Source organism: Perca flavescens, chromosome 11 (genome assembly GCF_004354835.1).
Source record: "Perca flavescens isolate YP-PL-M2 chromosome 11, PFLA_1.0, whole genome shotgun sequence".
NCBI classification, from domain to species: domain Eukaryota; kingdom Metazoa; phylum Chordata; class Actinopteri; order Perciformes; family Percidae; genus Perca; species Perca flavescens.
Window position 1 is genome coordinate 11,798,641 of NC_041341.1, and position 14,908 is coordinate 11,813,548.

General features: G+C 41.5%; 1 protein-coding gene across 1 annotated transcript in view; it reads right to left on the bottom strand.

The window, feature by feature from the left end:
- The window catches only part of rnf17 (ring finger protein 17), a 46,946-nt gene that overhangs the window by 4,726 nt on the left and 27,312 nt on the right, over nt 1–14,908 (bottom strand). The window contains exons 23-32 of the mRNA XM_028591225.1: nt 14,513–14,625; nt 11,812–11,902; nt 11,080–11,201; nt 7,096–7,288; nt 4,732–4,843; nt 2,942–3,105; nt 1,761–1,880; nt 1,581–1,661; nt 1,372–1,491; nt 1,224–1,280 (exon numbers count right to left, since the gene is read on the bottom strand). Of these exons, the coding sequence (XP_028447026.1) occupies nt 1,224–1,280; nt 1,372–1,491; nt 1,581–1,661; nt 1,761–1,880; nt 2,942–3,105; nt 4,732–4,843; nt 7,096–7,288; nt 11,080–11,201; nt 11,812–11,902; nt 14,513–14,625 (1,173 nt within the window). The remainder of the gene's footprint in view (nt 1–1,223; nt 1,281–1,371; nt 1,492–1,580; nt 1,662–1,760; nt 1,881–2,941; nt 3,106–4,731; nt 4,844–7,095; nt 7,289–11,079; nt 11,202–11,811; nt 11,903–14,512; nt 14,626–14,908) is intronic.

Here is a 14,908-nt window from a genome sequence, read left to right on the forward strand (position 1 = left end):
CTCCGGTCGCTACTGCACATTCAAGAACCGAGAAGAAAGTTAGCTCGAGGATGAAGAAAGACCGGAGATACACCAGAACAATGTGTGCTCAAGAGAGGAGCCGTCTGTTGTTCCCAAGTTTTTTGTTTCTAACAAATTGGACATAATTTAGCCACTGTTGTTGCCCGTCGCTCCAACGTTACTCGGCCGTGCTAACGTTACTGTGCTAACGTTAGACCTGTCACTTTAAGCATGCAGCGGAGCAACATTATGAACGTAATCCACCTCCGGTCACGCTACAGACCGTTGAGAGAGACGGGTTCAGAGCAATGATTAAAACTCTGAATTTAAGATGTCTCGCCTCGCTGAAATACGTCCGCCAACCTACTAACGTTATTCAAACAGCGAAGGAGGCTGACAGCGGAGCTCCGTTCAGTCACCCACTACAACCACACTACATCCTAACTTACCTGTGGCCAAGGTAGTGTTTATACAACTAGCTTACAACGTTTTTGTTTTGAAAGGGAAACAATGTTAAAGTTGTTTGTATGTGTATTCATTCGAGTTTATTTTACTACTTTGCAGTTTGTACAATACAAATAGTTTAGCTTCTGTAACTGTTTGATGGATTCTCCTTCATATAAAGTTATTGTATAATGTCGTGGAGCCAAACCCTTTAGTAATAAAAGCTTTTAGTAAACATGACATTAACATGTTTTTGAGATATTCTATGTACTCCTGACAGTAGAATAAGCCATTATAAACCTATATAAAGGTGGCCCATTATTATTTATTTAAATTTATTTTAAGAAGTTTGATTACATTATATTTTTGATTTGAATGCACAGTTTTTTAAATAACAAATAAATAAGAATTCAATACATTACATCAATGTTATTTTGTCTTAGTTAGGAAAGTAATGTTTAGTTAGGAAGGTCTGGTGCCTTTACTCTCTTCCATATGGTGGAAGGAAGGTATAAGGTGGAAGGTATACAGTTTATTATTAATTCAGCAACGGTATCGGGTATCGACAGATACACAAAGCCCTGGCATCGGTATCGGGACTGAAAAAGTCGGATCGGTACATCCCTAGGGTAAACACAAGTATATGGGATGTACGTCACCACCACTTTAGGATTCATGTTGATCATCAGATTTAAATGATCGCTGTAGACATGGTTATTGTAAGTTAAATTGAGTTGTCTCGGTTTCTTTTTCCGATCTTTATATTGTAACTACAATACCTCAGTGTTGATGTCCCAATCATCCAGGAGGAGGGCAGGAGACATCTCTGCATGTTCCTGCAGAGAAATACATATATTCTTGAGTGAATTGTGGGTAAGCACTGCTTCATCTCGGGAAACAGAAAGCAACCGAAACAAACCGACATACCTGTGTCGAGACAGTCCGGTCAATGGAGGCATGTTCGTGGTGACACAGGATCCTGCTGAGGCTCAGCCTGTCCAGGAAGAGCATAACTTTGAGGGGTCCCCTTGGGTCAGTCGGCAGCTCCTACCACGAACACACAGACACACACAGTCACCAACTACTCTACATTGACTACCAAAACCACCTTAAGGAGGTATTGAGCGTAATCCTACCATGACTTGCATGTCCACAGAGCGGCCCAGCAACATCTCCCTCAGCAAGGCCACCGCATCCTGCTGCCACTTCCCACCAATCTGAGCAGCCAAAGAGGAGATCATTCTAATAATTATTGATTTAAAAATATAAATGCAATACACTAAGATTTTTTTTTATATACCGACACAAACTCTTACAGGGTTGATGCTGTACAGCTGGCAGGGCATACAGAGCTGAGGAATGTCATCACACAGCAGCCTGGGGTACACATGGACCACTGGGATGCTCTCCACCAGGCCGTAGTCCACATACTGTACCTGGAAACACCCACACATTTACCAAAAAAGACAAAGCTTTTAATTTGCTTCATGTATATGCAGTTTAGCATATACTGTGTTAGTTAACATCTCTTCATTGTGCCATATTGAGGATAATTATGTCAAGGTTTTTGCAATTCAAGGTGATTAAAAGTTTATTTCAACATCATCAGGGCTGGGCGACAAATCAATTTAATCAATTAACTCGAATGTGTAGTTAACGTCAATATAAAAAATAACTAGTCGCTTCATTACTTACTTATCGCGGCGCTCTGTCCCCGGCAGAGAGTCACCTATTCTCGGATAACTGAACCACCAGCTACCACTCACCTGAAGGAGCACCATGCGGGACACCAGAAGCGGTGTTGAGGAACTCTGTTGCAGCTCAACACATCTAGCTAGCTACTTAATGCTGCTGATACGACCGAGCTGTGACGGAGGTCTGTAGCTGCTTAAACAACTAGCAATCGCCGCTCTGTAGCACGGAGCTCCTCTTTGACGTTTGTTTTTACCGCTAGTTACTATGAAGGACCTTGCTACAGGAATGCTACATTCATGAGACCATGGGATGTTAATGCACGTTACTCAGCAACAGGTGAAAATAAGGGCAAGGTTGCGCAATAACGTTAAAATGATTTGAACTTTAAGTGAGGAACGAGAAGTGAATTACCTGTATGTGTGAAAACAGCTTTATCTCACGCATCCGTTTTGTTGTTGTTGAATAATAGCCCCGTGTGTGTGTGTATGAGTCAAAACAAAATAAAGTTAAAACTTGTTTTGAACAATTTCTTTGTCATCTGATTTTAAGTATGGGGAGAAAAAGAAATTGATTTAAATCTTAATTTTTTATTTTTTTTAAAAGATAGGGCATTGCACTTTTTCAGATTTTCAAAGGGGGCAGCCCTAGTTATTGAAGTGCCAGGTGTAGAATATAAGATAACATTTTAGCCAGACAAACTGTAGCTTGATTGTTACAGGTTGATGAATCTAGTTTAAATGGTCCATGAAAGGTATCGCCAAAATAACTAGAAAATAACTTTTTGGGTGTGTGTCTTCCTGACCTTAACATGTCCTCCCAGCACCTCCAGCAGCTGTCCTCGATACCACAGCATATCAGGTCCAATGACGGAACAGCCAAGAACTGACTTCCAGGTGTAAGGCTTCTGCTTAGGCAATGTCTTCATACTCTGCTGAATCCTCTCTCGAAGCTGCTCCAGCTGATACTCTGGTACACACACACACACACACACACACACACACACACACACACACACACACACACACACACACACACACACACACACACACACACACACACACACACACACACACACACACACACACACACACACACACACACAAATCCTAGTTTCATGTTTTTCAGGACTCCCTTGAAAAAGGTTTTTAATCTCAATGGGACTTTCCTGGTTAAATAAAGGTAAAATAAAAAATAAAAAAATGTGCCATTTTTTTTCTCTGAATTAAAACACCAGAGTAAAGATAATAAAAAGACAGTGACAATAATTTTAGAGCAGATACAGGTCTGTTTGGCACCATCTCAATCAAATACAAAAACACCTTCTAGGAAATACCATACACCTACTGTTAATTTTTTCACATATTTTTAAATTAGTCTTGGTCTTATGCCAAATGTCCTTTTAGTCATATTTAGTCATTCACATATCTTTTTTTGTTAGTCAAGTTTTCGTCGACTAAAAGTCTCGTCATTTTAGTCTAGTTTTAGTCAAAAGAGAACTCAATATATCTTAGTCAAGTTTTAGTCAAAACATTTTAGTCTTTTTTTTAACAAATTCTTTCTGATAACCATTTCAGTCAAATAGTTATATAAAAATAAATTATATAAAGTTATATAAATATCAAGCCTCTTCCTTATTTCACCAGTAAATTCCTGTTAAACGACAAAACAACCACTGAATAGGAAAATGGTATTTTACAATAACATTGAACGCAGCACGAGGCTGACGAAGCAAGTTTGAAGTGAACGCAACATATGTGTTTTTCAGACAACGGCAGCTGCAGACTGTCGTACGTCCCCCTGTTGGAATCCTCTCCAGTGAAATACAGACAAACTGTTACACCGTTTAGCTGTCAGCATTTTAACCGTGTTTACTTCAGCTGCTAGCTAACGGTAGGCTAACGTTACCTGCTGTCAGGTGTAGTGTTAACTAGCTAACAGTAGGCTAACGTTACCTGCTGCCAAGTATAGTATTAACTATCATCCCGTGCAGCGATATTTCGGTTGCCTCTAACGTCCGTTTAGGAGTATGAGAGAGAAGCGCAGGCATTTAAGTGGCACCGAAATCCGCATTTCTATTCAGTACAGTAGATAACTGTCGTTAAGGCACCGGTTGGTGCCATGTTAGCACCGGGTCTCGGTACCCAACCCTAGTAACAGCTGAATATTCTATCTCATGATGTAAAAGGAGAGACGATTGTAGACGAAAATGAAGAGAGATTTTATCTCAGTTTTTATTTTATGCAAAACATTTTAGTCTCGTCTTTTATCGTCAACAATAATGCATGTTAATTTAGTCTTAGTCATCGTTTTTGGACACTGGCGCAGTCTCGTCATCGTCTCGTATTAGTCATGGAAAAACATATTTAGTCTCGTCTGACGAAATTAACACTGCATACACCTCAACCGGTTGTTGCTTTTGGTTTACACATACAGTACTATACATACTGTTACATACTTTTTGTTACATCTGCTGTGTAAAGGGCAATTATTAATCATCCTATGGACAGGTTATGTTTTGAGTCAAGTATGTACTATTAAAAAATAAAATTAAAATAAAAGGTCATCTCAGTGACGATGTCCTCTTATGTGCACCTGCATTCTGTGTTCTGGTGTAAATGAGACCGTCCTCTCCGATGGCAGTAACGGTTATCTGGATGTGACTGAGGCATGGAAGCTCTGGGGGTTGGTACAACTGAGTCTGCACCTGTACACAAACACACACACACACACACACACACACACACACACACATATACACTAAGTTTAATCTCTTTCATCAACAAGGGAATTCAAAGTGCTTATAAACAACATGGCATCATGACTTTGCGTAAACATACACAACACTTTCCTAAAGCCACATGGTGCGTTATCTGTACGCATTTTGAGCTATCCACGTGTATGTCTACGGTGTATACAGCGTATGTAAACATACACACCATGTGGTGTTGCCACGTTCCGTGTTATTGCGAGGATGTGACGTACTATCGTGAGAACAACGTCCCACCCATGTTAAAAAAAAAATAAAATAAAAAGGTTGACCAACAATAAACGGTTGGGTTTAGGAAAGAAACATTGGGGAAGGCTTAAAAAAATAAAATAAAAAACTGCTGAAAAAAGCCACATGCAGGACGCAATCCCGGCTCTCCGGGGTGAAAGTCCTGTGTTTTACCCACCACCCCAACCAACCTCTCTATGCGGACTTACGTCCCTTTATACTACTTGCTAGGGTGAAAATTCACACGCAATGTAGGTCAATGGCAGCCCAAATGCATTGATAAACACTCTAAAAAGCAATTATGCGTCTTCAGAACACGCCAAAATGGCATACGAATTGGCGTGTCATACATACGCCACTTTATGAAATCAGTCTGTTATATAAGACATAAAAGGCATTAGGACAAGAAAATATAAAAGGGACACACATAAACCAAATACAAATAAGAAATAACAGAACAGAGTAAGACAGTATAGCTATATAGTTACAGTGCAAAATACTTAAAGAGATACTTTTAGCATTTAGCAAAGATTAGCATTAAGCTTTGTAACAGTAGAAATCCGGTGGTATTTTCGAATACTGCCCGGAATCTGTGGACTATAGCCAGCTAGTTCCGCATGTTTTCAACCAGCCCATAGGGGGTTGGACTGTCGTCTTGACCCGAAGCTGGCGAAGTGAGTCGAGTGTCAGCCATCTTGGAGCTAAGCTACAGCTCGCTCTTTTCAGCAGCAAACTTTTACAACAATTATGTGCATTCACACTACCGCACATGTGTAACACCGGGACACATTGGTACAGATCGGAGAATATGCAAGAAACTTTATTACAGACTGAATACTCGACACACTACGCGAGCTTCGCCTGCTCCGGAGACCAGCACCTCAGCCAGCTCCTCCAACTAACCGCTGGTGGAGTTTGTGACTGTTAAATGCCGACCATTCTACATTCCACGCAAATTTACGGCTGTGTTTATACTCCCATGTTTACAATCCACCTACTAATGCTAGTATGCGTTAGCTGAACTTTACGGAGCATATAATGTGTGTGCACTAAATGAAGGCGGTTTTGTTTGTTGTTTTTATATAATGTCATTTTTATATAATGTTTTTGTATATTTTAAAGGTGTAACACCACTTGAAACGTTTCGTGTATATAGTTGAAATGACAATAAAAAACACTTAAGTTGAGTTGAATGCTGCCTCACTGTCTGTATATGTCTGTAAACGGTAGGCGTGGCTTTGGAGTGGACTCGTAAAGCAGTGAAGCAAGTGCATTCTGGGATTTGATGTCTTTCATCCACATGAGCCAAAAACACATTTTCTGGCTTTTCTCAGCCTAGAAAGCACCAATTTAAAAACAAAAACAAAAACAACAACACATTTCTACTATATAAGTCAGTGGTTCCCAACCTGGGGTCCGGGCACCCCTCAGGGGGGGCGGCAAAGATCACAGGGAGGGCGCAAGTCTTATCTGGTTTGAGGTTGAGGTAAAGCTAAGCTTTTCTTAGACATGAGTAGGGGGGGGCGCCAAGGAAAAAAGGTTGGGAACCACTGACATAAGTGGCCCAATATAAAGATATATTCATCTTTCAAACGATGAAATATCCCTTTAAGCTATGATTTAAAAGAACTAAGATCTTGAGCGGACCTCAAATTGTCTGAGTTTGTTCCCAATGTGTTGCATAAAAACTGAATGCTGCTTCTCCATGTTTTGAATCAAGTAAGAAGAAAACAGATCTGTCCCAGATGACCTAAGCAGTCTGGACAGTTCATAATGTATTACAGTATTTGTGATACAGGCACTGGCATTTCCTTTAGCTGTTTCCCACACTGAATATTGTTCTTTGCTATATTTTAAACTGTTAAAAACTACAATATATTGTCAACAAGTGGCTGATTAATGGTTAATTATTAATAGTTATTAAATGGTTTCTTGCAGAGTGTTTGTGTGTGTGTTATCACCTTCTGGGCAGACATAATGGTGCGGGGGGTAGGTCTTGGTAGAGCAGGAGTGGAGACAATGGAGGATGTGGAGGGTAAAGAAATGAGAGGAGTTGGAGAAGTGTTTTTGTTCTCGCCATCAGAGCCACCAGTTTTAGTCTCGCTCACTTCAGACTTTGGATCAGTTTCTTTGGATTTTTGAATTACAGCATCTCTGCAAGACAAAAGAAACACACACTTAGGAAAAAAAACAAAATAGAAAATCAGCCACTGACTATTGGCACAAAGTACTGGATATTAAATATATAGTAATAATGTTCTTACATATAGCATACAAATCAGACTCTTGTGACTGCAGAAGCAGTAAGCAAAAATGGCATAATAGCTTATTATGATAGTCAAAAGTAAATATAACATGTAAAGCATTTAATAAACTGTTGCATTTGTATTTTTGAATTTATTTATAATCAACTCTCTACCTATCTCCACCTGAACAACCTTCTTGATCCCCACCAGTCTGGCTTCAAGGCCGGCCACTCAACAGAAACTGCCCTCCTTGCTGTCACTGAGCAGCTTCACATCGATAGAGCAGCCTCTCTCTCCTCCGTCGTCATCCTTCTGGACCTTTCTGCTGTCTTTGACACAGTGAACCACCCGATCCTCATTTTGAAACTCCAAGATCTGGGTGTCTCTGGCTCTGTGCTCTCTTTGACCTGGCAGACCGAACCTACCGGGTAACTTGGAGAGGATCTACTTCAGAACCTTGCCCACTCAAAACTGGGGCTCCTCAGGGATCAGTCCTGGGTCCTCTCCTCTTCTCTCTGTACACCAACTCTCTCGGGTCTGTCATTCAGTCGCACGGCTTTTCTTATCACAGCTACGCAGATGACACCCAACTAATTCTCTCCTTTCCGGAGTCTGAAACTCAAGTAGCAGCACGTATTTCGGCCTGTCTGACTGACATCTCTTCTTGGATGTCCACACACACACACACCATCTGAAACTCAACCTTGACAAGACTGAGCTCCTTTTCCTTCCAGGGAAAGGCTCTCCTACCCAAGACCTGACTATAACAATTGACAACTCTGTGGTAGTCCCCACCCAGACTGCTAGAAACCTGGGTGTGACACTTGACGACCAACTCTCCTTCACTGCCAACATCACTGCAACTACCCGATCGTGTAGATACATGCTGCATAACATCAGAAAGATACGTCCCCTTCTAACGCAGAAGGCGGCTCAGGTTCATCTCACGTCTAGACTACTGCAACTCCCTGCTGATTGGCCTGCCTGCATTTGCCGTCCGGCCCCTGCAGCTCAATTATAGCTGTATTATAATTATATATATATTTCTTGATGCTGCACTTTGATATGGCTCTTTGTAGCATTACCTATTTAAAGCTAATGGACTTGCACTTAATACTTGTTGTCTGGAGTTTGCACCTTCAGGGTTGAATGCACTTAACTGTAAGTCGCTTTGGATAAAAGCGTCAGCTAAATGACATGTAATTTAGAGCTTCTGATTAGAGGCAGACCGATTACCAGTTGATTGGTGGAACTATCGTTATCGGCAAAAATGCATACCGATGGTATTTCCTGGTTTTTCCTGGTTGCGTCCGTTGCTGGAGCGGCTGAGAAGTGCGCGCTGTAATTCATTACACAGTACGCGAGAGCTGAGAAGGGTCTACTGGCATCATGCATTACAATAGCTGCCTCTAGAGTGTCTTTCTAGCCTTTACAGGTGATTTTCTATCCAGCCTGGAACTTTTTCGGGGTTATTGAGCATTAAATCCAAACTGTTACATCCAAGATTTATCCACTTGATGTCCATAATTCATCACGTTTTCGGTCATTTCTGCCGCTAACTCCGTGCTACGCATAGACAGTAGGTGCTACCGAAAAGGGAATCTCCCATGATGCCTTTGTTTTCAACCAATGGGAAGGCAGGTCCGTCACCCATTACGCCTTATACAGTGGGGGAAATAAGTATTTGACCCCTTGCTGATTTTGCAGGTTTGCCCACTTACAAAGAATGCAAAAATCTACAATTTTAATCATATGTACATTCTAACAGTGAAAGACAGAATCCCAAAGAAAATTCCAGAAAATCACATCATATGAATTTATTAAAATTGATAACCATCTGATGAGGAAAAACAAGTATTTGACCCCCTGGACAAACAGCAAGTATTCTGGCTCCTACAAGCCAGTTAGTCTTTCTTTAAGACACAGCCCCAATCCGAACCAATTATCTACATCAAATACACCTGCCTCACCTCGTTACCTGTATAAAAGACACCTGTCAACACCCAAACAACCAGCATCCAACATCCCCACCATGGGCAAGACCAAAGAGCTTTCTCACGGACATCAGGGACTAGATTGTTGATCTGCACAAGGCTGGGATGGGCTACAAGAGAATCGGAAAGCAACTTGGAGAGAAAAGATCAACTGTCAGTGCAGTTATCAGGAAATGGAAGAAGCACCACACCACCGCCAACCTCCCTCGGTCTGGGCCTCCACACAAGATCTTGCCTCGTGGGGTGTCCCTGATCATGCGAACGGTGAGGAATCATCCCAAAACCACAAGGGGGGAACTGATGAATCAACTGAAGGCAGCTGGGACCACAGTTACAAAAGATACGGTTGGTAACACACTACGCCGTCATGGATTGAAATCCTGCAGCGCACGCAAGGTCCCCCTGCTCAAGAAGAAACATGTACAGGCCCGCATGAAGTTCGCCATTCACCACCTGGACGACTCAGAAGAGGCCTGGAAGAAGGTGATGTGGTCAGATGAGACCAAAATAGAACTTTTTGGCCTCAACTCAACTCGTCGTGTTTGGAGGGCAAAGAACACCGAGTACAACCCAAAGAACACCATCCCCACCGTCAAGCATGGTGGTGGCAACATCATGCTTTGGGGGTGCTTTTCAGCCAAGGGGACGGGACAACTCCATCGTATTGAGGGGAGGATGGACGGGGCCATGTATCGTGGAATTCTGGACCGACATCTCCTTCCCTCAGTGAGAGAGCTGAAGATGGGTCGAGGATGGGTGTTTCAGCACGACAACGACCCTAAGCACACCGCCAAAGCAACAAAAGAGTGGCTGAAGAAGAAGCACATCAAGGTTCTGGAGTGGCCTAGCCAGTCTCCAGACCTGAATCCGATTGAAAATCTTTGGAGGGAGCTTAAAATTCGAGTTGCCAGACGACAACCTCGGAACCTGAATGATTTGGAGGCTGTCTGCAGGGAGGAGTGGGCCAACATCCCTGCCGAAATGTGCACAAACCTTGTCACCAACTATAAAAACCGTTTGACATCTGTGCTGGCCAATAATGGCTTTTCTACAAAATATTAACATGCTGTTTGTCCAGGGGGTAAAATACTTGTTTTTCCTCATCAGATGGTTATCAATTTTAATAAATTCATATGATGTGATTTTCTGGAATTTTCTTTGGGATTCTGTCTTTCCCTGTTAGAATGTACATATGATTAAAATTGTAGATTTTTGCATTCTTTGTAAGTGGGCAAACCTGCAAAATCAGCAAGGGGTCAAATACTTATTTCCCCCACTGTATGGGCATCCAAGCGAGAACGAGTATAGTGGGAAAAATAGATCCCTCCAGGTCAGAGATCGTCTGTTACCGTTCTAAACAGACAGTTTAACTGTTTTTATTTGTTATTTATTACTTTTTGTTTCAGTTCACAGTTCGGCAAATATGGCCCAACCTAGCTATCGGTATCGGTAAAATCCACTCAGAGTGACATGAGTAGTGGAGCTATGCAAAACAGTGAGACAAATTTCAGTAATCGGTCGACCTCTACTTCTGATGTGTGATAAAGTCTGACAAAGATATGATCGAGACAAGATTATGGCTATTAATATTATTATGGATATTAAGGTTATGGCTTAAGTTATTTAAGACCTATAAATCTTGACAATCATATACACAAAAAAACACAAAAACTTCCATGCATGTGTGACACATGCACGCACATACCTTGGTTTTCTTTCCTTGAGGGCGAGGCCTTCGCTGGCCAGAAAGTCTGCAATGTTGACCAACTGTCCCATTCTGTTGGGGCAGAACAGTGTGACGGGTACTGGACGCTCATCTGTCAACTCCTGTACAAAAAGAGAGGAGAGGGAGACACAAAGTGAAACTAGGGCAGTTCATCAACAAAGAACAGAGGTGCATAGTGGAAAGCAAGAGTAAAATAAGTAGGGCTGTCCCCTTGGAGTTGAAGATGCAAATTGTCATTCAGAGACCCCTCAGAGACTCCTTCTGGGGACATTTCAGTTTCTTGACAGTCTTAATGAAAAAAAGGGCTGTGTGATGTGTTTATACTAACACTAAGTCGGTTTAGTAGAGGAGAAAGCAGACGGTGGTCTGCACATCTGGCTGTTGGCTTTGTTTAAATGCTGTAAAGCCGTCCACAAGCCACACTTACCATGCCACGCATGCACAAACTGTCACAAATAAAACAGGCTTATGCCACAGAACAAAGTGAAATATTTGTATTTAACAGCCAAATCCAATTCGACTGACAAAATTATGGGTCGGGTACAGTCCTAAAAATTTAGTAACTAATAATAATAATAGAGCACCTCTGAAGCAAGCGACCTGGAGAAATTATTAGTCTTTACAAACAACTGTATGTAGATAAACTAAGTTGGAGCAACAAACTTGACCAAAAGGGAAAGGGAGCATGAGGCAAGTAAAGGAGAGAAAGACCTTGATGGTCATAACAGCTGAGGCTCCAGTGAGGTAGTTTGAGAACATGTCGCAGGCTGTAGCCGTCCAGGTGGATCTGCCTCCTGCTGGCCTGACAGACAGAAAGGAAAGTGAAGAAAAAGTCAAAGTGAGAGAAAGTGAACCAATAAAGACACACACTCAACTGCTATTCCAGCACCGTTTAAATCAGTCTTCGAAAATGATGAGACTAGTTACAGTGGGGGAAATAAGTATTTGACCCCTTGCTGATTTTGCAGGTTTGCCCACTTACAAAGAATGCAAAAATCTACAATTGTAATCATATGTACATTCTAACAGTGAAAGACAGAATCCCAAAGAAAATTCCAGAAAATCACCATCCCCACCGTCAAGCATGGTGGTGGCAACATCATGCTTTGGGGGTGCTTTTCAGCCAAGGGGACGGGACAACTCCATCGTATTGAGGGGAGGATGGACGGGGCCATGTATCGTGGAATTCTGGACCGACATCTCCTTCCCTCAGTGAGAGAGCTGAAGATGGGTCGAGGATGGGTGTTTCAGCACGACAACGACCCTAAGCACACCGCCAAAGCAACAAAAGAGTGGCTGAAGAAGAAGCACATCAAGGTTCTGGAGTGGCCTAGCCAGTCTCCAGACCTGAATCCGATTGAAAATCTTTGGAGGGAGCTTAAAATTCGAGTTGCCAGACGACAACCTCGGAACCTGAATGATTTGGAGGCTGTCTGCAGGGAGGAGGGGCCAACATCCCTGCCGAAATGTGCACAAACCTTGTCACCAACTATAAAAACCGTTTGACATCTGTGCTGGCCAATAATGGCTTTTCTACAAAATATTAACATGCTGTTTGTCCAGGGGGTAAAATACTTGTTTTTCCTCATCAGATGGTTATCAATTTTAATAAATTCATATGATGTGATTTTCTGGAATTTTCTTTGGGATTCTGTCTTTCACTGTTAGAATGTACATATGATTAAAATTGTAGATTTTTGCATTCTTTGTAAGTGGGCAAACCTGCAAAATCAGCAAGGGGTCAAATACTTATTTCCCCCACTGTATATACAGTATATTATTACTATCCAATGTTCAAAACATATAGGGACATACATTTGATATCCAACCATGCAGCCATACTTTTTCGTAGGCATGGGCCGGTTGCCGGTTTTAAGGCATACCACGGTATGAAAAAGTCCGTTTCAAAACCACTAAAATTTTCCGTTATACCGTTCCTGTGGTATGAGTCGTCGCGGACAGAAAGTGCAGATCAGAAATCCCTCTGCCTGCCAATGTGCAGCGTAGAGTATCACGGCCCCTCCCCCTCCTGTTGTTGGCGAGAGTGTCTGTGCACGATGGCTACAAGAGAGGAAACCCCCAAACTCGTCCCGCACGTCTAAAAAGACTGAAGCTGCTGCTGAAGCTATGTGGGAATTTTTTGGGTACCGAAAAAGCACGCCCCAAACAAATTCAAGGTAATGTAACACTGTCTTTGAATGAACGTTTGCAATCAGCTATGAGAGTTAACGTAGCATGACTGACAATAGTGAAATAATTACTTCAAGCTGCTACAGAGGCAGATAACATGGCTAACGTCAGCTATTTTTCTTCCTAACGTAACTTCACTAAGCAGGGAATTACACATTTTCTGCAAAGTACTGTGGTGTTAAAATAAATTGAGCTGGTGTCACTTGTTGTTTAAGGACACGTCCACACGTACCAAAACAATCTATTTTTTACCCATCTTCCCTGGATTCGTTTCAAGAATGTTTGCGTCCAAACGAATCCATTTGTAAAAGACTCAACACGCTACTTCATATTCCAGGCCTATAGGTGGCGCAGTTTCTGCTACAGAAATTCACCAAAAAACGGAGAAGAATCCAATCCACTTTATTTATATAGCACGATTTTAACAAACACAAGGTTTCCAAAGTGCTGCACAACAGATAAAACAAAGTAAATAGATAACACAATAAAAGCAGAGGTACCCACTATAAAATAAATGCAATAAAAAACAATTTAGAAGAGCATAGTCACTTCCACTTCCGGTCATACGTTCTCTTAATACATCCATGGACTATAATAACTTTCACCACTGCTCATTTTATAAGAAGCAGTTTCCTTTTTAGCAGTGGGGGCAGGTCCAAACAATCAAAAAGCGTCTCCGTGTGGATGGCCCCTAAGTCTTCCACCATTGCGTACATCTAGTTTTGTAACTATTGTACAGAGAGAGCACATGTATGTGTGTGCACAAAGTAAACACACTCTCTCTCTATATGTGTGTGTATGTGTGCATTTACACTGAGAAAAAATTAATCGTAGCATTATGTATATTATTCATAGTAGGGGTAGTTGTAGTGATATATCTTTTTACATAAAAAACTATTAGATGTAATATTTTGTTTAAATTTATGTTAAATCCAGTGCTAGATTACCAAAATGACACATTTTTAGACCATAGTTAACTGAACTTAATATGGTACACATTTAAAAATATACCAAATATTCTATTGGCTATGCTATTTAAAATAAAATACAGTGTTCAGTGGAGGAAAACAAATTGTCGTTTACCCAGACATTTCAAAATAATACGTTTTAGAGCTGTAATTGCAATACTGCAATACCGTGAAACAGTTGTATTTTAGCTGAAGTGACTAAATACAGTGTGCGTAAGACTGTGTGTGTGTGTGTGTGTGTGTGTGTGTGTAACCTGATGTCAGTGAGAGTGCACTCCAATGCCAGAGAACCCATCAAGGACAACGGCAGGGGACGCAGACAGCTGACGTCGAGCTTCACCGTGTTGCCATGATCACAGCGCATCACCTGGTACCAGGCAGCAGGGAGACTTTAGAGGTTATCAATTTAAACAACCTTTAAGTCACTATAACATTTAATGAATGCTTTCAACTTATGTTATCTACGGTATGAGTTAGGTGTGTAACGATATATCGTGGTACGATTTATCGCGATGCAAAAATTTTACGATTTGTATCGTAGGGATATGGCAATATTATAATAAAAAAAATATATTATTTTTTTTTTTTTTGACGACGGCACGGGACACAACGAACACATTCGCGTCACTGACCTCACCAGACTGTCCAAC